At 36.1% G+C, this 21664-nt stretch overlaps 1 protein-coding gene across 1 annotated transcript in view; it reads left to right on the top strand.

The window, feature by feature from the left end:
• The window catches only part of USH2A (usherin), a 369679-nt gene that overhangs the window by 216901 nt on the left and 131114 nt on the right, over window positions 1-21664 (top strand). Inside the window, exons 38-39 of the mRNA XM_058835000.1 lie at window positions 17486-17636; window positions 17806-17948. Coding sequence (XP_058690983.1) covers window positions 17486-17636; window positions 17806-17948 — 294 coding nt within the window. The remainder of the gene's footprint in view (window positions 1-17485; window positions 17637-17805; window positions 17949-21664) is intronic.

Genomic DNA, 21664 nt, shown 5'->3' with positions numbered 1-21664 from the left:
TTTGTTCCATTAAAGAGCTAGAAAATGAAAATACATCGTTGTGTAGTTAGCATATTATGAAGGTGAGAAGTGCATTATGTACTTCATTTTTTTTCTGTGAATGGTGGTGTATTTTGGCATGGACAGCTAATCTAGCCCAAGAATACAGAGAGAATCACCTACATTTTGTAATCTGTTTTAGAGTAAAAGTTGTAAGTGCGCACAAGGATCACTTACTGGATAGACTTAGAGAATTTGTTTAATAATAGTAATATAATCCATTGGCAATATATTGAGCCAGAATCCACAAAATAATGTAGCTGTAGTAAATTCAATTACAATTGAATAAGTGCACTGATTTACAGTGAATTAGGCTGTAGGCCAGTCTGGATATTATCTTCATACAATTTGAAATAAAAGAATTCAGCAAATGCGCCCTAAACATTTTACAATGATTTGTTTTGTGGTTTTGTTGTTGTTTGGTTTCTTTTCAAGAAAACCTACATTTATAGCTGATATAGATGTGCTACTTTTCCATTTTCTTTTCATGGACACCTTAACTAATCAGTTTTTGTTAAATAAATGTTAATTTATAAAATTTATTTAAGGCAATTTTGAATTTTTAAGTGAGAGTACAAGAAGACTTGTTTTTGAGAGATGTGTGGTGTAGCTGTTGAACAAGAACAGTGTAGAGGGACATATGTACAATTTGAAAACAAAAGAAAAGAAAAGCAAAAAAAAGAAAAAGAAAGAAAAATAATAAACCTTACAGCTCAAAAACACAGACTTGAAACAACTTGCTTGCAAACGGATTGAGTTTGGGGACTTCAGAAAAGTGAGTAAATACAATACAGAGTTTAATACAGACTACAGATTAGTGAGGAACAAGGAAAGGCAATTCCCATCACATTTTATACTTTTCCAATCCAGTTGCCAAGTTGCACCTACTATTACCAAATATACATTCTCATACAATAATAAAACTGCATCTGAGTTTTATTGCTCATTTAAGACTGAGAAGTAAGACACTGATATTTCTAGCTCCAGTGTCACATTTCAATTTTGCTTAGCAAAACTTGGTAGTGAAAATTTCACCACATGACAAAGTAAAGAATCTTTAAAGATAAGCAAGGATGTGCACAAGTTTATGACAGCCATTAAGATACACTTTCTTTTACCATTAGATTGTTGTTGATTACAATTAGAAAACTTATAGCTTTGAAATTATCTTCTTTATGACCTTGTGGTAGTTTAAAAGCAATACCTCATTGGTTAAATAGGTTTTAGTTCATGCTTCCTTTTAGTTAATGATCTGAAAACATATTATCCTGATTTACACATAAAATCATGCTGAAAAGCATGTGGCATTCACTAGGATATGTGTGTTTAAGTAGAATTAAATTAGCAGTGAGAGTTATTAAAGAAATCTTCCATACTATTGTCCAGTGGACTGTGATCTGTAGAGAAATGAATAATAAATGAAGCAGTGCATATGAGAGGAGTGCTCTCTCACATGCTGTGTTTTGGCTATATGTGTACACATGTACAGACACACATGTATCTAGGACAATGTATGTTTGCTTTACTGTGATGTTTATTATAATGAGCCTTTGAGTGTTACACAATTCCATTGCATGCTAAATTATAAGAGCAATACTACACTGAGCAGTATTCAGTGCCTTCACACTTTCTAAATCATTTAATGAAATCTAGATACTGCTTAAATGAGAAAGAATTTTATTTTTTACTTGAATGGCCAAGATTTCACTTAAACAGAAGTTTTGTTTGATCAAAAAATAAAGAAGGTCTCATTATGTATAAAAGCACCACCTTTTAATGAGTGTTAAAATAAATCATTCTCTTTTAAAGGGTACTGAAAAAATACTGTTTAAGAAATCTACACTGTGAGGAGTAGTTCATGGAGCTTGATGGAAGATTGTCTAAGTGGGAGAGTGATAGAGAACAAAGGAGTATTCCATTTTTAAGTTATTGCTGATCACTGTTTTACAATTATGATACAATTTTTTTCCTACATGGATTTGTTTTGTTCCTTTTTTTTTAGTTTTGAAACACATTGCACACAATATAAAGCACACCAAATCCTTAGTGTTGTCTGATCAAATATATCTTAATTTCTTATCAAGCTGATTTGCCATGCTTAAAGTCAACACTCAAAAAAAAGTATCTTAGAAATAAGGAATTTATTTTATCTTCACTCTCAACTAAAATTGCGGTGCAGGTTCAAGAGTTCTTGGAAAGATTAAAAAATAAAAACTAAATCCAAATGTTAATCCATAAATATGAAACTTCCTTTTGACCCTTACCCTGTAGTGGTCTGGAGTTACTAATGGGGTTAGGATTTCAACTCTTAATGGGACTTGGTGCATTAGTGTTTGGTATGCATGGAATTCAGCATTCAGTTTAATAAGTGGTTGACATTGGTGATGTCCCTTAATTTGCTTAAATCTAATTGGCTCTTTTATCAGTCAAACCTGTATGGATTGGCAATTGATCAGAAAGGGTCAGCCATGACTGTGCATGTACTTAAACGCTGGAACCACCAGTTAAAGTCACTGTTGCATAATAAGAAGCTGAAACCATGAGAAGAAATGATCTTCAGAGTTGGAAAGCAAAAGAAAGAGAAGTTTTTCAGGATGTTCAAGTTCAGAACAAAGGCATTATGGAGTATATAAATTTTAAATACACTGCTTTTTGCCTCAAGACTTAAAGCTTTCTTTTTTCCAGATGAACTGAAATCTTGTCTGAAACTGTCTATGTTACATCAAAGGGCTGCATAGAAAGCTAAAAGAGATGGAAGAAGCATAAAAGGGCATAGTTTAAAATGATTAGTGACAAATTTCATACTGCAGAGGTAGAAGTAAATTTTTTTGAGTTTTATATTTTTTCCAAGAAGAATAAATTTCTTCTATTTATCTTTTTCTAAACTGCTTTAATAGAAGTTGTAAAAAAATAATATACTAGCCAATGCTTCACATTAATTTGAAGATGCCAGCCAGTAAAAGATTTGGAAAACAAATTGTTTTAGAATTAATTTAATTAGATAAATGAATTGAAGTGATAAAGAAGTTATAAAACTGCAAAATTCTGGGAGAAAACCTTTTGCACAGAGATCTTGGTTATATATTTTTCTTCTCAGTGAGTGCTCTTTCTGATGTAGGGGCACATAGAAGACTCCATTATTTTAGAATTGCTTTGTAATAGGGGATGGTGAGCTAGCAGAAAAGAAATTTGCAATCACTGCTGATAATAGCTTATACACTAGTTAAATCCATTTATTCCCTTCCTCTGACCACCAAAGACTGAGTATGGAAGGGAATGGGAAGAAGATGGATTATGTTGAATGAATAGATGCAAAAAGGACAGGCTGCTGCTCTGATGGGAAGCAGGAAGGTGGAGTCTCAATCGTCACTTACAAAGCAGGAAAAAGGACTGGCTTTCCAAGTCATGGCTAGAGGTCTGAAGATTTTTGCGGATGGTAATTCTGTATCACATTCCAGAGTTGACTGCCAGTGGATTCTTATACTGGGGATTACAAGCCATTAACTTGGTGCTGATTTATCTACAGAAAAGAGCCTCAAAGAATTGATGCATACTTCCTGTGTAAAACATAAAAGGAAAGATACTTGGAAAAAAAATCTGCCTAAGTAGTGAAGTCCCTTGTTAAACTCTGCCATATTTTATTAAGTTGTTCAATTATGTGATCTGTCTGTGATTTGCGCAACATAAAAATGTCTAGCAGGGAACGATATAAGATTCTGCCTTAGACACTTAAGCCCCTGCCCTTTGCTGGTCCCTTGTTTCTGTGTGGAATACTGCATGCCTCTGTTTCTGCCTCTGCCTGGGCTTGTTCTCAGCAACAAAACTTGAGTCTACCTGTAGCTGTTGATATTTGTTCAGTATCTGCAGGAGATGGTGTCCTGCAACCAGAGGGTTTCAGCTACTGTTGGTTTAAGTCACAACACCTCAGAGACTGGATACTGAACCTCATCATAGGACCACTGGTCTAATTACGCAAACAAGTCGGAACCACATCATACACCTTATATTCACATCTGAGAGCGTTTGCTCATGGAAATTGATCATTGAAGCCAGCAGGCCTCCTTAGAGGAATGAATATTCCATAAACAAAGCAAACTGATGTAAAGTCAAAATTATTTGGGAGAGAAAATCAAACTTGAATATGCTAGAATCTTCCCTGTGAGACAGATTTGTTTTCCCATTTTTTCTAGTATCACTTCGAGTCACACCATAAAATTTGTTTTGAAAGAACTCCTTTGCTTCAAATTTCAGATATTTGAGACTTGTTCAGATATTTGATCACTTGTTTTTCTCTCTTTTCCTTCTCTTCCTTCTCCTTTCCTCTCTCTCCCTTCTCTCTTTAGAGAGAAATCCAATAGAAAGAATCCAAGAGGATTCTTTTGTTCTATATCTTCTGTGTTAACAGAAAGTTCTTAGTGAAAAATTGTGACCATATCTTTTCTACAGGTACTTTAAGGAGAGACCAGGATAGAGTAGGGAGAGGGAAAGAGCTCTCCTGCATCTCCCATCAATGACCTAGCTAATTACAGAGTGTCAGTAGCAAGCTGTATAAATTGTCCATTCCAGTTTCTATTGTTCAGGAAGTTCATTTCGTGGGGATATAAAGGTAGGATTCCAAAAGTGCTTGTATGGAAAACTGGGAGTTGTTTAATGAAACAGTAATTCTTCTCTAATCTCTGCAGTATTGAACTGATTGTCATTTTCATTAGCGCTACTTTCTTCTTTTATTCCCCTCTCCCAGGCTGTTCAGCGCACCTTTGAGTGTGCTCGTACTGTGTCCATTCTTGATTTTGGGTGGGTGTTTTGCATGGCAGGAGATGAGAAAAATTGCATTCCTGAACAGTTATGTCTTCAAACTCTGGCAGTGGGAGGCACAGAGGTGCCCTCTTTGCTGCTCACTTTCCTAAATTGCAGCCAATTTGGGCTCAGCCTAACTCCACAGGTTATAAAGGTTGCTTGAAATTGAAGCTTAGTGTAAGTTCCTACTCACAAAACTGTGGAGTTTTGCCAGCAGGCAATGACACTCCAACTATGTCCTTTTCTTCCCATTGCCTCCTTCTCTTTGCCTGTGCACCCTGTGCTTTTGGGGCTGGGCAGATCTCCCATAGTTCCACCTGTGCTCTTTCCATGCTCCAGAAACATTTTTTTTCAGCTCCTCAGTTCCTTTGTCTCTTCTATAGCAGCATGAAACAGCTGAGACAAGATCAAACCAGCAATTTTAGTTGCCTGGAAGAACATGGATGTGTTTTGCTTGCTTAGGGAGAGCCAGATGAGACAGGGAAAACTGTGCAACAGCTAATTGATCATCTATAAGCGGGCAATTAACTTTGCTGAAGTAGTCTCACTCAGGTCTTTCCAAAACCTTAGCCCAGCATGAGATGCAGACTGTACTTAAGGACTCTTAGAAGAAATCTGTTCTAGGGAAGATGCCATGCTGAAAAACTACAGCTTGATTGTACTTCAGAAGTACAGAAGAGTATATAAAAATGGGGGTAATGGGCAGTTGTGGAATTTAGAGGTAGATCATTATTTAAAACTATTACCTACTATCACATTAACCTATTTCAGATCAATTTCAATGGTACACAAAAAAGGACATAATTTACATGAATTGTGCCAATTTTATAAAATCTCAAACTTATTCATGCTTGGGATTTTTTTTTACTTTTGATTTTTCTTTTCATTCTGAGAAAATCTGAATGAGATTTTTTAGTACTGTAACTAAAGTCAGCATTGTTTATGTGATAAGTTAGGCTTTGTTATAGGAATTCTACAATAAAATGCTGTTTAAATTCCTGGTGAGAAAATACAGAAGACATTTGAAAAATCACACCATGAATTTTATCTTTAAAACCATTTTCCAGATATATGTAAGTACTAGGAATCAGATCAATTTTTGTGTTACTTTGCTGCAATGATTTGCACTGCTTTTCTAAAAAGCTCATTTTTATACTTTCCTTTTTTGACAACTCCTGCTACTATAGGCTTTGAAATAAAATTTCGTTTTCATTAACTGTCAGCAAAGGCAAATATTGTGAGGTTTTTGTTTGTTCATTGGTTTGCTGGGTTTTTTTTGGTCATGTCATTCTGTATTTTCTGCACTTAAAGTATCTCGATTATAGAAGTTAGCCTGATGATCATAAAGCATTTCAGTATAGTGGCAAGGTTTGAAGGCTTGAGCCACTTTGCACAGTTCAGGAAGTTTTGAAGTTCCTCTGCCTACAATGAGCTCTGTACATGTCCAGCAAAATTCTGTCACCCTGTTGCATATTTTTCATGTCTCCATATTAGGGGAAAAAAGCTTCAGGGTGGGGAGGAGGAAATTATGGGTTTTTTTAAGACCTTGCTGAGGTTTTAATGTACAGGGAATCAAATCACTGTTTTCCTCTCTTTAGCTAGGGAAAAAAAATCAGAGACGATCTTTCTTAAACATCATGGCCATAAAAGTGCTTTGGCTTTTTTTTGCTGGTTATATATAAAGTTAAAAATTTCTCTTCGTAACTACATTATGGAAGTTTTTGTAGTTTGGAAACTTATCTGAAATTGAATTACAAATATCTGAAACTTTATATTTGAATTCTTAAGACACTTTGCAGAAAAGAAGTATTTTTCCTTCATATAGCTAATTATTTGTTCTGGTGGTTTTTGACTTTTCCCTACTTATTCTTAGTGTTGCACTCCTTGTTCTGTTACATACATCTATGTTGTTAACTTTAGGTTAGTTGGCTGAGTACCTGAGGAGAAATAAGCTTCTCTTATTTCTTAGAAAATAATGAGGAAGGCAGAAAGGGAGAGAAAATGGGAGTAAGAATTGGTGGCTAGAGTCACCACTTCTCCTCTGGCATTCCTATAATGCAGTGTTGGTGTGTGCTACCCTCTTCTTTTCAACAAAGGCAACTATAGGAGTCTATTGCCCTTAATGTTTGATTCCTGGCATTTGACAGCTTTTTCCTTGCTGTCCTTTTCTCTCTGAATGTTGTTTTTGGTTCTGCATGCATGTGCAGGTGCACACACACAAAAATGTGCATGATATATCAGTATATGCATGTTCATGTATACATGATAGCTTTCTGTCTTTTTTTATATTTGGATCTCTATACAGATCATGCTTATTCCTCTGACAAAGAAATATTATGTTCTTAAATTAATTCCAGATGAATAAAATAAGAAAGTGAATTAATGTATTTCATGTTGCAGGAGGATATGTCCAGTATTGAATTACATTAATCCTTACTGCTTGTATATTGACCTATTTACTTTTATGATTTTTACAAATATATCTACTAATTCAGATTTCCAGTAGGCTTCTCTGGTGATTGAGGATTTCTATTCCCATTTTACAGACAGAGAGGCATGTGTTAGCAACAGAAGGTGAAAGAAAATTTTATATTCCTTCTCATGCTGAAAAGTATGATATACATGTCACAAAGTTTGTCAGCCTTTTTTCTTGTCTCTTAGCTTAGGCTGGGGCGTTCTCTGTGAAAGGTGTCTCCCTGGCTGAATACAGCCAGTGTGGACAGAGAAAATTCGTGCATTCAGGTTGACTGGGTTTACATTATCTAAAAATTTCTAATAGTACATATATAAAGAAATGAAGTTGAATAACTGAAGATATGGCATTATATAAAGAAAAAAATACTTCTCTTTTCTCTATTTTTCTTTACATTGAAGTTGTGAGTGCTCTTACATACCAAGTAGCCTGTTCAAGAGGGTTATTCATAAGAAATTGATACTGCTGTCCAAAATATTCAACTGATGGTTGTAATCTGAATTAATCAGCTGTAAATTTTTTGTGTTGAGGATTTAGTCCTATGTTTGAAAAATGAACAAAGGAGAGGAAGTTTCCTCTGGCTCTTTACTTTTTGTCAAAAGATTGAAAAAAATCTGTATTTTAGAGAGTAAGTATTGCCAAGGTAGTTAGTTTACTTCAACCTGTGATGAATAGTGCATGTACTTTGGGGTAAATACTTTGAAATGTCTTGTGGAACAGAAGGCAGGACACATTCAGCCTGGTTTGAGTTTGAATAAAGCACAATGGTGTTGACTTTTTATCAATTAAGCTACCTGATTTTGAACAAGACGACAGTAGCCTAGGTCTTTTTAGTGAACGTACTACGGAGCAGATCAATTGTTGTATATTGACACACTGCCGCAAATTCCAGTGAGTTTATGTGTTTGTTCTTCAGTATTATCTAAAGAAATGAAGCACAGAGATAATTCATATAAATGGTTTATTTGTTAAAAGTGTCTAGAACAGGGCATTAGCTGATGGGTAGCTACTTAATAATGCTGTATGAACATGTCTGTGTGGATAGCATAGCAATAATAGGTTGTAATCCTTTTACCCTATTCATCGGAGAAGTCAGCTGTATATTTTGAATGAATTATTTTATTGTGGGAATAGTCTTGCCTGAATTACTTTTTAGTCACCCTAAATATTAAATATTTTTCTTTAGTATATAACACCTAGATCGTATTTCTGTCAATTGAAATTCTGTTTTTAGTGAGGAACTGTGATGGGTTAAAAGCAGAGATTTTTGCCACAGGCTCAATGGAGGTGTTACCTTTCATATTCTTTCATAGTTTTTCTCTGTTAGAACGCAGGCTGAAAAAAAGGAGATCTGGATCATTCATCTTGTCTCCCAGTCGCTGGGCAGTGTACTAATTTCTGGGTTCTTAAGTAAGGAATGCAGAATACTGCCCATCTGTCGTGCTGAAACTCTGCTGTTGGGTGTAGGGGGAAATCTCATTTATTGGGGAAAAAGAGCAGGCACTGTTGTACTGTGGGGCTGATGACACTTCCCAGGCTGGGGTGAGGGAGCGTGCATGGCATCAACACAGAGGGCAAGAGGAGAAGGTGCTGTCTTCTGGGCATTCATGGCTCTGGATGTATGTTATTCATCAGTGCTTATGCTCAGCATGGACATCAGAATGTGATCCTATTGCTATTTTCTAATACAACTTAATTTATTGATACTGCAGCTGTTGGACTGGACTGTAACGTGAAGTGACAGCCATAGCATTGCAGTTGGCATTTGGAGGAGTGATAAGAATTCTTGTTTACTCTGTAAACGTGGTAGTTCAGATTTGTCAGCCTTGGCCTCATGTGTTACGTAAGAGCATGATACACAGTGTTTTGTTGCTATTTTCCCTAATTATATCAGTTTTATTTCTAGAACTAAATTTTTGATTCTTCTCCATTCTATTGTGCAGATTATACCCCTGAGAGTTTTACATGTTGATCAATGGCAGGATTTGGTTATGTAGGAAAAAACACTCCATACTAGTGATGATGACAGATACAATTAAATTAATTCTTTGCTGTCTTCTTTGATGTACACAGATTTTCCTCATTAATATTGATGGACTTCAGAGTCACAAGCACATGTTGGGGGTGGGGGGAAGAAAGCCCCTGAATGCTGTATTTTGCTTTTTGTGGAGCTGACTATATCACTTTATGTTTAAATGTAAGGAAAGCTGCTGACAGTTTTGATATATTAAATTATAACTGAGAACTAATTCAAGGATCAAAGATGCTCTTTGGGAGACATCACTTTACTGGTAGGAAAAATCATTACCTTTTTTCCTAGTCTCATGTATTTGTACTGTATGTCTTGGAAATATCATTCCCTACAGTTTCTGAATCTTGATGTTTAATTTAACGCAAAGGTCTTTGAGCAGCACAATGGGAGGGGGGCTTCTGTTGGTGAAACCTCGTAGAAGGAAATTGAAATGTACATGTTTTTTCTCATTTATCAAAGAAGTGCAAAAATCTGAACTGACATTTTATATCAAATGAATTATGAACTGTGTACCTCATACCTAAGGGAACAACAACTAAATTAGACTTTTGTTAAAAAGAGAGAGAGAGAGAATAAAAATGGGCTTTTAATAAAATATACAGTCATTTTTGGTATTTTGTCTGAATCTGACATATACTATACTTTGCAGAAGAAAACTAGAGAATATAGGCTATTTCAAACTCTATATGCTTTGAATACTGTAGAGTGAATTGAGAAACAGGTTAAGATGACACATAAACCAGAGTTTCTACTTAATAGATATTGTTGCTTTGATATTTTTGTTTTCAGCCTTGTCCAACTCTGGTGAACAGGAAAAGTTAATATGCTTTTTAATAGTGTGAAGATTGGAGCAAAGTAGTATATTGTTGGGGGTTGGGGGGGGGAGTTTCTTTTTGGGGGGGGTTGTTAATTGTGTTTTTTTTAACTTCCATTTTTGAGAATGTGGTTGCTACTGAAACAGACTTCCAGGGACCAAAATTTTACAAGACACTTGATGGAACCTTAAGAAGTCAATTTTCAAAGAATTATGCACTCGGTATTCTACTGGCATGACTTCTGCTGTCTTGAGGTGAACAGTATTTCTTGCAAGCAAAGATGAGAGTCCCAGTCTGTCGAGTTTTTGACTCATTTTGACAATGAGTCAAAGTCTTTTTGTGATTACCATAAATATCACAAATAATTAAATAGTAGCTGCAAACAAAAGCCAGTTCTGTATTGCCTTGATTACTAGGAGCAGAAGCTTTAGGGAACCTCTTTTCCTCCTCTGTCTGCAAGTAAGGCAGGAATTTGAGAGGGAGGAAGTCTGGTCTGGCCACAGTTGTTTTGGGACCAAAAGGTAATCCAGTGACCTGAATCTCACAGATACCTGTATGATAGTCAAGATATAATAACACTGCACCACCCACTGTGCATAGTGGCTCCCTAACACCAGCTAATCTGTCATCTTGTCAGATCCATTTTCTATTTATGGGCACTCTCAAGCTTGGTTTCCATCAGAAATAGTAGTATTTCACACCATGCATTATGCACCACAGAGAAATTTATGGATTAAAAATAACTACATGTAATCTTATTGTGGAACTAATTTATTTGCACACATGCATTGTTCTCCAGTCTGTCCATACAGGGATATATAAACTGAGGCTTCTGTCAAAATGCACACCAGCTGGTAACACTGGCATTTTCTACCAACAGGGTAGCCTGTTCTTTAACAGTCCACCTGCACATCCATACTGTGGGAGTGCAGTATGAAGAGACTTCTTATTGAATAAGACTTTTTATTTAGTGAGAATATTCACAAATTTTCCAGTATCCTGTTTTCTTTACCATTTTGCTGTATTTTCTTAGTTTCTTTTGCCATGTTGGATGGAGATACAGAAGCATTTAGGTTGGAAAAGATCTTTAAGGCCATCAAGACCAGCCATTAACCTAACATGACCAGGTCCACCACTAATCCATGTCCCTAAGCACCACATCTGCACACCTTTTAAATATCTCCAGGGATGGTGACTCCATCTCTTCCCTGAGCAGTCTGTTCCAATGCTTGACAGCCCTGTATAGCTAATAATCATTTGCAGAAGCCATGTCCACTTCTTCAAGTAGAACAGTGCTTTCTGGTTTTGAGTATATGGTGTTAATCTTTTTCCTTCAGTCATAGGATAAATCAATATTAAAAATTAGTTTTTAACATATTATGCTTCAGAACAATGCATATGCTTCTTGTACCACCACCACCACCTCTCTGCCTTTTTCTTTTATCTTTCTCTTGAGTAATATGGACAAACTTCCACCTAACATGAGGAAGGAAGGGAGCTTACTTCTTATGGGAAGGTGAGGTGACAAATCTGTAAGGCATTTTTATAGTGTTGACCTCAGTGAAATATAACACTTAGGAAAGGAACATCTCTTACACATATTTCCACTCGAGACCCATGCCCAGGTTGCAGATATTGAGGTTGTGCATGAAGAAAAGTTCATTAAAAGGAGGGGAAGGTCTGATTGTTTTGGCTGTTTGGGTTTTTTTTTTCTGCTGAAACAATATTAATGAGGAATAAGTAAGTCTGCTTTGGGATTTCAAAAGACAGTTGTTTTAAACTTTGGGTCTGCAGGTCATGGAGTAAAGCCCAAGTTGATTTTTAGGACCCTATTAAAATTATGCTCTGCAGCTAGGAATCCCAAATAGTGAAAGTGCAGAAGAATCCACAGTTAGAGCTTACACACTCAATCTAGATAAAAATAAATTTTTAGATTTTTTTCAAACATATTATTTTTATTTTTCTGAATGGTATGTGCCATGTAAGTAACATTAAAGATTAATGCTGAAATTGAATAATTTACAAATTCAAATGAAATTACTATTAGAATAGTAATAGAAATTGAAATTTCAAATGCAATTACTATTGCAGCAGAGAGCAGAGGTATAAAACAGGATAGATCATGAAGAGAGAACAAGGTGTTTCTGTACCCTGTTTATATTATACTTCTGAAAAGAAAATTTCATTAACATGAGGTGTGAACAAGTTTGGACTTTAAGCTACTCCTTTATATTTCTCAATTTGCTTTTTTGCCAAAACACAGCTTCCTTTCTTCTCAAGATAAATATGCTAGAGGGGAAAGCAAGAGGGCCACCATGAGCCTTTCACATTGTATGTTCCAAAGTGCAAGGATGTGCACTGAATAAGGGTGTGCTGTCCTTGGTATATGTATTGTTAGATGGAGCTATATCCGTAACTGAGAACATCCAGCAGTGAAATTATAGAATTAGAAAGAAAATCCAAAAATATTCTGTGCATTCTCTAGTCATTGAGAGTGGGATAAATAATGTGGTTGCACATATATATTAAATGAAAAAAATCAAGAACAATTCTTATATTTGGTATATGCTGAGAAGGAAAACTAATGGGGAAAGAGTTAAAAAACAAACCAGAGTAAATTTAAATGAACCTGTGAAGATAAGAAACAAAAATCTCCCAATCTTCTCTTTTGCCAAGAGATAAAGGTTTATAACTAGCATGCTGTTCTGGTAATGACATATGGCCTAGCATCATGTCCTATCTTTCTCTGAAATTAAACCAAAACACATGCCCAAGGTGAGAATTATGGGGAATGCAATGACTGGTATTACTTGGACTGAGCAAACCACTAGATAACAGGCATACCTGAGAAAATCAGGAGGAACAAATGTCAATATGCGGAACATATTGCCATAAAAAGTGCTGTAATAAGAGGATCTCAGTATGGGCACCTAAAACTGAAAATTAATCAGGAGTACCTAAACAAGCACTACAATGAGATAAAGAAAGGGGATTTGTGACTTGAACCTGGAAAAGAGGAATGGTAGTCATGACAGAGCAAGACACTCACCTAAAGACAGTCTGAGTGGAACTTTGCTGTTTTGATACAAATGGTGAAGAACCTGTTTTTCTCCTCCCCTGTAGTTAAATCCCTGCAGTTATCATTTGCATCCATATTTGCTAGGCCATATGTCATGTATATGAAATGCATTTTGATAAAATACAAATGCTAAACATTTTATATATGCAAGTGTGGCAAATTGTAGAGTTACATATTCATAGCTCCAAACTCTTCTCGCTACCTATCTGGTGAAATTAAGAATATATTGTGAGAAGTATATCTGATCACTGTTAAAAGTGGTGACACTTCAAAGTTGGTGTGAGTTTGCATCAATTTTATACATGTGTAATCAAGCTCTTCTGGCTTTTCTTCTTATGAAAGTTTAATAGTGGAGACATTTTTATAATTAAATAATCATTTATTGTCCTAATAGTAGTAAACACCTTTTAATAGTCCTGCTCAAAGTCATCTACTTTCATAAAATTTACATTTCAGATAAATCCTTATTATAAATATAATAAATACCTCTCAGAAAAAAATAAGCTTTCAACATGGAATAAAAATTTAATCACAATCATTTCACACAATGCTTGCTGTCCTAAAATAAACAAATACTTACAAAGCTGACTATTTTTGCACATGTTATTTAAGATAAAAAATTCAGCCAAAAAGTTGAAACACCTGTCAAAGGCTGCTTAGCACATTTCTGGCTGAAGAGGGATCAGATCTTTCTCAATTCATCTGAATGTACCTGAGTCTTTGGAATACAATATATAATTTTCATCTTGAAACAGTCTTCAGTTTTTATTGTTTTGTGGAATTGTTTATTAATTATTTGATTAGAATTGACATCTGATTAAACATTTTATTCTGCCTTTGTAGTCCGTTGATATACAAAGCATGACTTTCTGCCCTGCTAAGTGAGGATTTACTGGGCTAGATGTTGATTCAGTAGGTTGCAAGTGGAGTGCTTGCCCCCTGAGGGTCATATTAAAGCTCAAGGGGAGATTTTTGAGCAACACTGCATCTTAAAGACGATATATCCAGCTGATAGATACATGGCTCTTCTGTTGAGAAATTCACAGTAGAATTATTGCTTGTTGCCAGTTATTACTTGGGTAGTAAGGAGTCTCTTGGGGATATGGAATGGATAAAACGGGTTAAGCTGGGGGAAATGTTACACTGAAGACCTTGGTGATGAGGAATGCTTGAAGTCAGAGGATGTTTTGTGTGCAAATTAGAATTACCATTTTGGGGGGTAAGTGCTCTGCCATTTTAATGAGCAAAACGTGATTAGTTTAATAGAGCACCTTTCTCATTATGACTCAGCAGAGACTTGACAATTTATTTGCTGTATCCTCCTGCCCCCCTGCCCCATTCCTTTGGAGAACACTCGCTAGTACATCACTGAGGAAATTCTCTCTGAGCTACAGGAAGCCTTTCAGATAAATGCAATTGCTGTATATTGAAACATGTTGGTTTGAAAGTAGTGGGCTTGGCTTGTTCTACAGGTCAGGCAACTTTCACAGTAGAGATTTGTCCAAATTTTTTACTCTTCCCTATGCTGTGCTTTTGTTGGTAGAAGAGATTTGAACATTTAGCCGAGATTACCTGCGCCATTAAAATAACATCCACACTGTGGAATTGTTATTGACATTTAGACAGCTACATCTTTGTTTTTTGATGAACATTCCTGTATCACTGTAATAACCACCTCTCTACATACATAAAGCTTAATCTAAGCTTTTACTTTGTAGATTTCAGAGAGCTTTACAAAGAAGGATAAGTAGTATTATCTCCATTTAACAGACTGGTAAATGAAAGACAAAGGTGAAGTGATGTGTCCTGACGGAACTGCAAATAAATTTAACACTTTTGCCTCCTCAGTGAGTTGCCTCACACTGTCCCCTCAATATCGTGAACTTTTGACTTCCAGGCCAAATTATTAGGTCAGCTAATTAGATTAATTTTTAGATGTAGCTTTTTTTTGCTGTGTAGAATTTCGGTGTGAACTTTAAAAACTGGTGCATTTTAATCTGCAGACAGCTTAGTTTCAAATGAGATAGTAACTTGCTTTGAAAGGATATTGACTCTTTTTGTCAGTGTCAGCTTAGAAAAACACTTAAAAACCCTGAACTAAAAATTGTTACTTTAATTGCATCATCTTTCTTGTGCTGTCTTATGGTGAAATCAGAAAGCACCTTGGTTTTGTGCTGTCTCAGTCTGCCTTCAACTTCAGGAATCACCTTATAAAGGATGCCAAAATAATACATGATTATCTGTGAGGACTGTACTTTACATACATAAGTTTTAGGACCTGTTATTACATGACTGAAATCCAAGTCTGCTTATGTTGCTGCTAAACAGAACTATCTTATGTAAGGTAAATAGATGTGTTCTCCATTTTACTGTGAGAGTGAACATCATGTGCAGAGACATTGGTGTGCAAATGGTTTTTTTTGATGGCTCAGCTGGAGGGATATTGGGGCTGTTTAAGTTAAGCCAACCATCTTCTTCCCTCTGAGGTGAGGTGCTCACAAGCTCTTTATTGGCCTTGAAAGTGTTGGCGTGGGATTTGCAGACCATGAATTATGTTAGTCTCAGAGATTTTCTGGATTTGGAAACAGGAGGATTTTCAGGTTTACTTGGGATTTACTGGAGCCTTATTGCCTAGATGTAGATAACAGCAGCAGGAAGGAACATCCAAATGCAGTCAAGCCCCCATATTACATGTTTTCTTTTTCACAGTGACAGAGAGGAGCAGAAGGGTACGAGGGAAGCTGGAGATTCTGTTCCACTTCATCTTGTCCTGAAAAAAACCCAGGAGGGCTGTAGGGCTAGGGGCCAACTATCAGAATCCAGTAATGATCCAGTATTAATAAATCAAGTACCCCAGAAGCCAGCTTTTAGTAAAAATTTTCTATGAGAACACACCTTAAAATTAATGTAAAGGGAACAAGTTTCTTAGGTTGGAGCCACATATATTTTGTGCCTTTCCCTGTAATACAGTTTGAATCTGGAGATGAAAAATGTTGAAGTGACCCAGCTGTAAGTATAATCAGAGTAAAAATATCAGATCCTATCATATCCGTAAATGTAAAAAATCATATCAGTATAAATAAAAACTACTATATGTGACTGATGTCTTTTTTTGAGTTGATGCCTCTTTTCACCTGTCTCAGGGAGAGAATGACTTAGACAGTGTATCACAAAGTCTGTTTCTTCCCTCTTAGTAACCACCTCATATACAGGTAGTAAATGAAAATCATAAAGCTTATTGTAAATTACTGTTTGCTCATCCTAAAACTTACAACTTAGGCCCTGAGGCTTACAACTACACTTTAAGTTAGAGATCTGTGAGACTGGTTTTTCTTCAATAGAGACAAGAATAAAATAATAGCAATGAAAAAGTATTTCTGTTGGAAAGACCAAAGGAAAAGAGCAAATGGTAACTACTGGACCATGAAAAGCAAAACTATTATACAAGAGTTTAAATGAAAGAGGCAGTAACTTTCCAGTGTTTTAACTCTAGACAAGAGCTACAGAGATATGGCTACAGATATGTTATATATAAAAGTTAGAGATGTGTTTAAATATAGAAAGTTTCTTCAACAGATTGATTTCTTGTTAAAGAAAAAGCAAAGCCAATAAACTCACAGGTGTAAATTGTTGTAGTTCTTTTTACTGCATGCAGTGAAATTTGCAGCACTTAAAGGTCATTGTTGATATCAGTACTGACACATTTTGGACTGCAGTTCCTTGGACTTCATAAAAATTAATTTCCTTAACAAAACAATGGGCTAGAGACTGAAACTTCAGTGAATCTATTTTGATTTCTACCTAAAGATGTTCTTAATTTAAATTTCTTTTGTTTTCTTTTAAAATTATTATTAATTTATAAGGGTGACAAGGTATCTGAATGATAAAAAAGTCTGATCAGTTTTACTCATGCTGAGTAACATTTCTGTGAGCATTTCCTTAGCTTCTCAGGGTGGCAGAGCTGGGCACAGAAGTAGATAATATTTGAACAGGTGGTAGAAAATATGTTGCTTCTGAATTACTTTTGGTGTTTGGAGGTTTGCTTTTAGCAAGATGATATTCACGTATTGGAAAGAAGAAAATTAAGAATCAGCATTGTTCAGTAGTGAAAATGTTAAACTAAATGGACCATGCTAACATTACTGTTGATCCTGAGGAACAGTTTTTCCAGTATATGGAGCATTTTGTTTCCACACGGCATATGTTCTCCATGGTTTTCTCTGCTCTAATTCATCCATGTTTTTCAACAGCTCCAGATGGCGTGATGCCTCCAAGGCTTTCATCTGCCACTCCGACCAGTCTTCAGGTTGTCTGGTCTACACCAGTTCGCAACAACGCTCCAGGCACACCCAGCTACCGACTCCAGATGCGGCGGAGGCGTTCTGCTGGTGACATTTTAGAGTACGCAGAGTGCATTAAGACCACCATCCACTGCTGCACAAGAAAAGTCCCTTCCCTTGAGCACAGCTCACCTTTAGGGTGGCTGGTCTTATTACAAGAAATAACATTTTAGTCTTTCTTGACGTGCTGGGATGTGTTCTGAAGTAACTCGTGCTGTTTTTCTTTGCAGTTTGCATCCCAGCCCTACTGCCTCCTTACAGCACACGGTCGGAGACCTGCAGCCCTACACTGAGTATGAGATGAGAGTGGTTGCCTCCAATGGTTATGGCAATGCTTATAGCAACTGGACTTCAATGACTACAGCAGAGGACAGTAAGCAGTCAGATCTTATTTAGCTCCCTTTACCAGAAAATATAAATAACATTCCAGCTGCCATTGTACTTAATTTTTTAAATTATGTTGCTTTCTCAGTTATATAGCAGTAATGTATTTCCTTCCCTAGTATTTACTTGAAGTAAAAACTCCTAAAGGATCAAGTATCTGTTGTCTTACATATTCATTTAAAAATATGGATATTTACATACATATTTTGCAAAGCAGTATCTTGTTTCTGTATAAAATATCCCTCCAGCAACATATGGTAAATTTAAGATACACTGGTAAATACAGCTTTATAAGTGGTGTTCCTTTATATTCAGGGATTTGATTCTTATTTCAGTCAAATCAGAGAAAGTAAGTTGAAGTTAATAGAATATGACAGTTGTCTTATCTCTGTGTTGAGAGTACTCAAGCTACCACAGAACTTTTCATTCCCAGTGATCTTTGTTAATTCAAAGTGGTGACCTGCTGGTCTGAAATTGGGTTTGTCATTGTCAATCCCTTCACTTTCATTGTTAATAGTTCTATGTTCTCTAGACTCACTCCCCACAATTTTTTCTACAGTCCCTTGGTTTAGCAACTAGCTGTCAGTGTATAGGTATGTCCAGTTCGTTGACAGGATAGAATCTTGCACCTGATTCAATATGTAAGCAAAAACGTATGAAAAAAATGCTTATTGTGCAATTTAATGCACATAAATGCAAATAAAAACCACACTATTTCCAGCTTTTTTCCTTTTTTTACGAAACTGAGCTGTTAGCTTTCTTGTACAAGGTAGCAGGGTATCTAACATTGGTTTAGCAAATATTCAGTGATGGTGACTCAACTTGATTTTAGTCCCTTCTTTAAATGGACACCTGTCTATGTTGAGAAGACATTGAGCAGAAAATTGTTTTCCCCACAATTGTAAAACACTTTTTCTTTAAAGCTGAGCAAATGATTCACAACAGAAATTTATCTGATAAATTCATTTAAGCTCCAAAAATGTTAATGCTTCTATGAACACACAACCTATAAGTAAATGTAAGTTCTGAACTTGGTCCTTAGATACCAGAGCTGTGTTATCTACCTGTAGCAATTCTTGTTGAGATTCAGTTAATTCATTGCATTGTTTGCTAACAAAAGTCAATATGATATTACTGAACTTGTCTGCATTCACAATAAAAATGCAACCAGTCTCCTATGACAATTTTGTTCAAATTGCAATAATTATTTAGCTCTGTTTGATAGTTCACATAGTTTATCTTTTCATATACGAGAAGTACATTTAAAAGGCATCACTTGTTACTGATAGAAAAAATATTTTTTGTGTAAAGTAGTAGGTGTACAATTTTAAAATTCTCTTTTGAGGAGTTAGGGGAAGGTGAAAGACCTACACAGGAGATGCAGCAATATCCAACAACCCTTGTCTTTAAAAAAAAAAACAAACACCCAACTTTCATTGGTGACACAGGACTCTGTGGTGTCATTGTGGAGAGCTGTCATCTGTGAAAGGATATTCAGCTCAATTGCTTAAGACTGAGTGATTGTCATTGGGTCTAAGCAGTACTTTTGTCAAGGTTTCAACATGTTTCTTGTGAAACTGCCTATACTGACAGTTTGTTGCAGAAGTACACTTAATTCCTGGCCCTGCTAACAGACTTTGACTTTTTAAAGTACACTTTAAGAGTGGAAATTTCCCATATCTCTTACTCTGCTGAACTAAATACGTGTCTACATGTTCTTATTGAATTTTATTCAGTAAATATATGTATTTTTTGTTTCATCAAAGCATAAAGTGTCTGTAGGCATAAAATATATGCATGTCTGTGTGTCTGTGTGCACATACACTTGATTGAAATAGATATGAATCAACACATCCACTTTTAAAGTCAGTAGAGTTCCAGTAATAAAAAGATGATGATTTCACAGTTTATCTGTGTATTATATTTTATTTATGATAAATATCTGGTAAAGTAGGAGGATATTTGGAATCATTAGAGGAAAATTGGAAAATGCTGCCATAAAAATGTGTTGTATCTGACAATGGAATGTCTTCATATACAGATTAGTATTTTTTTAATGCAAAAAAAAAAAAAATGCAGTAAAGAATTTTCAAATACTTCATTTACATGATTGTGACACTAGTAACTGATTCCATGCATTTTTTTAAGGTCTAACCTGCCCATGCCAGATAACAATAATATACATAACTATGAATATTTTAAAACCTGCTAAACATGCATTAATAAGAGATGTTTGTTACAATGGACTTAGTAGAGCATCAGACTGTTTGCTGCCAGTATACATACAGATAGAAACAATTGATGAAGTTTCTGAATTAGAGCTTGCTTTCAGCTTTTTGGATGTAAATTTCAGACAGCTCTCTTGCAATCAGTGTAAAGACCACTGAACTGAGAGCTCAGTATGTACCATTGAACCGAGAGCAGAATCTCATACATTGTATTCAGAAATAAAACTAAACCTTCTAGATATAATAAAGGAGATACAAGTTAGGTTTTCCCTTTAGCTATGGGGAGCCTTTGAGCTCTCTGGGATTTGCAAAGACATTGGTTACAGTTACCTGAAGCTGCCCCAGTGGCAACTGCTGGGTGGAGATTTAGGACATGCAAATTATGTCTGATAGCAATCCACACGGTGTAATTTTTGATCAAAAGGATGTCTCCTAAAGGGAAAGTTGCTTTTTCTAGTGCTTGAGAAAATCCACCATGACTAGGACAAGTTCTAAGGTAGAAAAATTTCTACTTTAAAGAAAAGCTTCCTGTAACTTTATTAGCTTTTGAACACCCCAGAACCTGTCTGCAGCCCGCTGAATTGCATACAGCAGAACATCTCAGTCACCAGCACATTCTCTGCCATGACTACATTTTGGTTCTGTGGGTCAGTGTACAACTCCAATATGGAGAGCTCCTAGTAAAGCCCTTTTAAAAGTGCCTGGCTTGCACTAGCTGGAAAAGAAGATTTTGCAAGTTACATAGCAGGCCGTCCAATTTGTTGTTTTTTTATTTCTTACATAAGTGACTTCAAGTCCATGTTGTTTATACATGATGAAGTTATAGGCAAGCCCAGTGTTTCTTCACAATAAGTAAGTGCAAAAGCACCCAGTAGTCACTGGAAATGATTACATATTGAAGTTGCTGGAGATAAAAAAGCAATTAAAAAAAAAGAAGGAAAAAAAAAGAGCTCATGCAATGTAGCTATCAGATGAGCTACTTCTTGCCAAATCAGAGAAGCATTATTCCTATCATGGGGAGTGCTATGGTGTGCTCATCTGGCATGCTTTGGTTCCAGGATGAAAAGCCTCAATCTGTGGGGAGATCTCATCACAGATTAAACTTCCTCATGAGGGGAAGAGGAGGGGCAGGCATTGATCTCTGTGGTGACCAGTGACAGGACCCAAGGGAATGGCCTGAAGTTGTGTCAGGGGAGGTTTAGGTTGGGTATTAGAAAAATATTCTCTCAAAGGGTGGTTGGGCACTGGCACAGGCTCCCCAGGGAAGCGTTCACAGCCCAAGTCTGACAGAGCTGAGGAAGTGTTTGGACACCACTCTTAGACACATTGTGTGACTTCTGGGAATATCCTGTGCAGAGTCAGGAGTTGTGCTTTGATGGGTCCCTTACAACTCAAGATATTCTATGATTCTGTGATTCTCCTAAATCTTCCTGACAATGAAAAGAGGCAATGCAGAATAAGGGGATAAATAATGCAG

This window comes from Poecile atricapillus, chromosome 3, assembly GCF_030490865.1.
Source record: "Poecile atricapillus isolate bPoeAtr1 chromosome 3, bPoeAtr1.hap1, whole genome shotgun sequence".
NCBI lineage: Eukaryota > Metazoa > Chordata > Aves > Passeriformes > Paridae > Poecile > Poecile atricapillus.
This window is presented reverse-complemented; position numbering and strand designations above follow the sequence as displayed.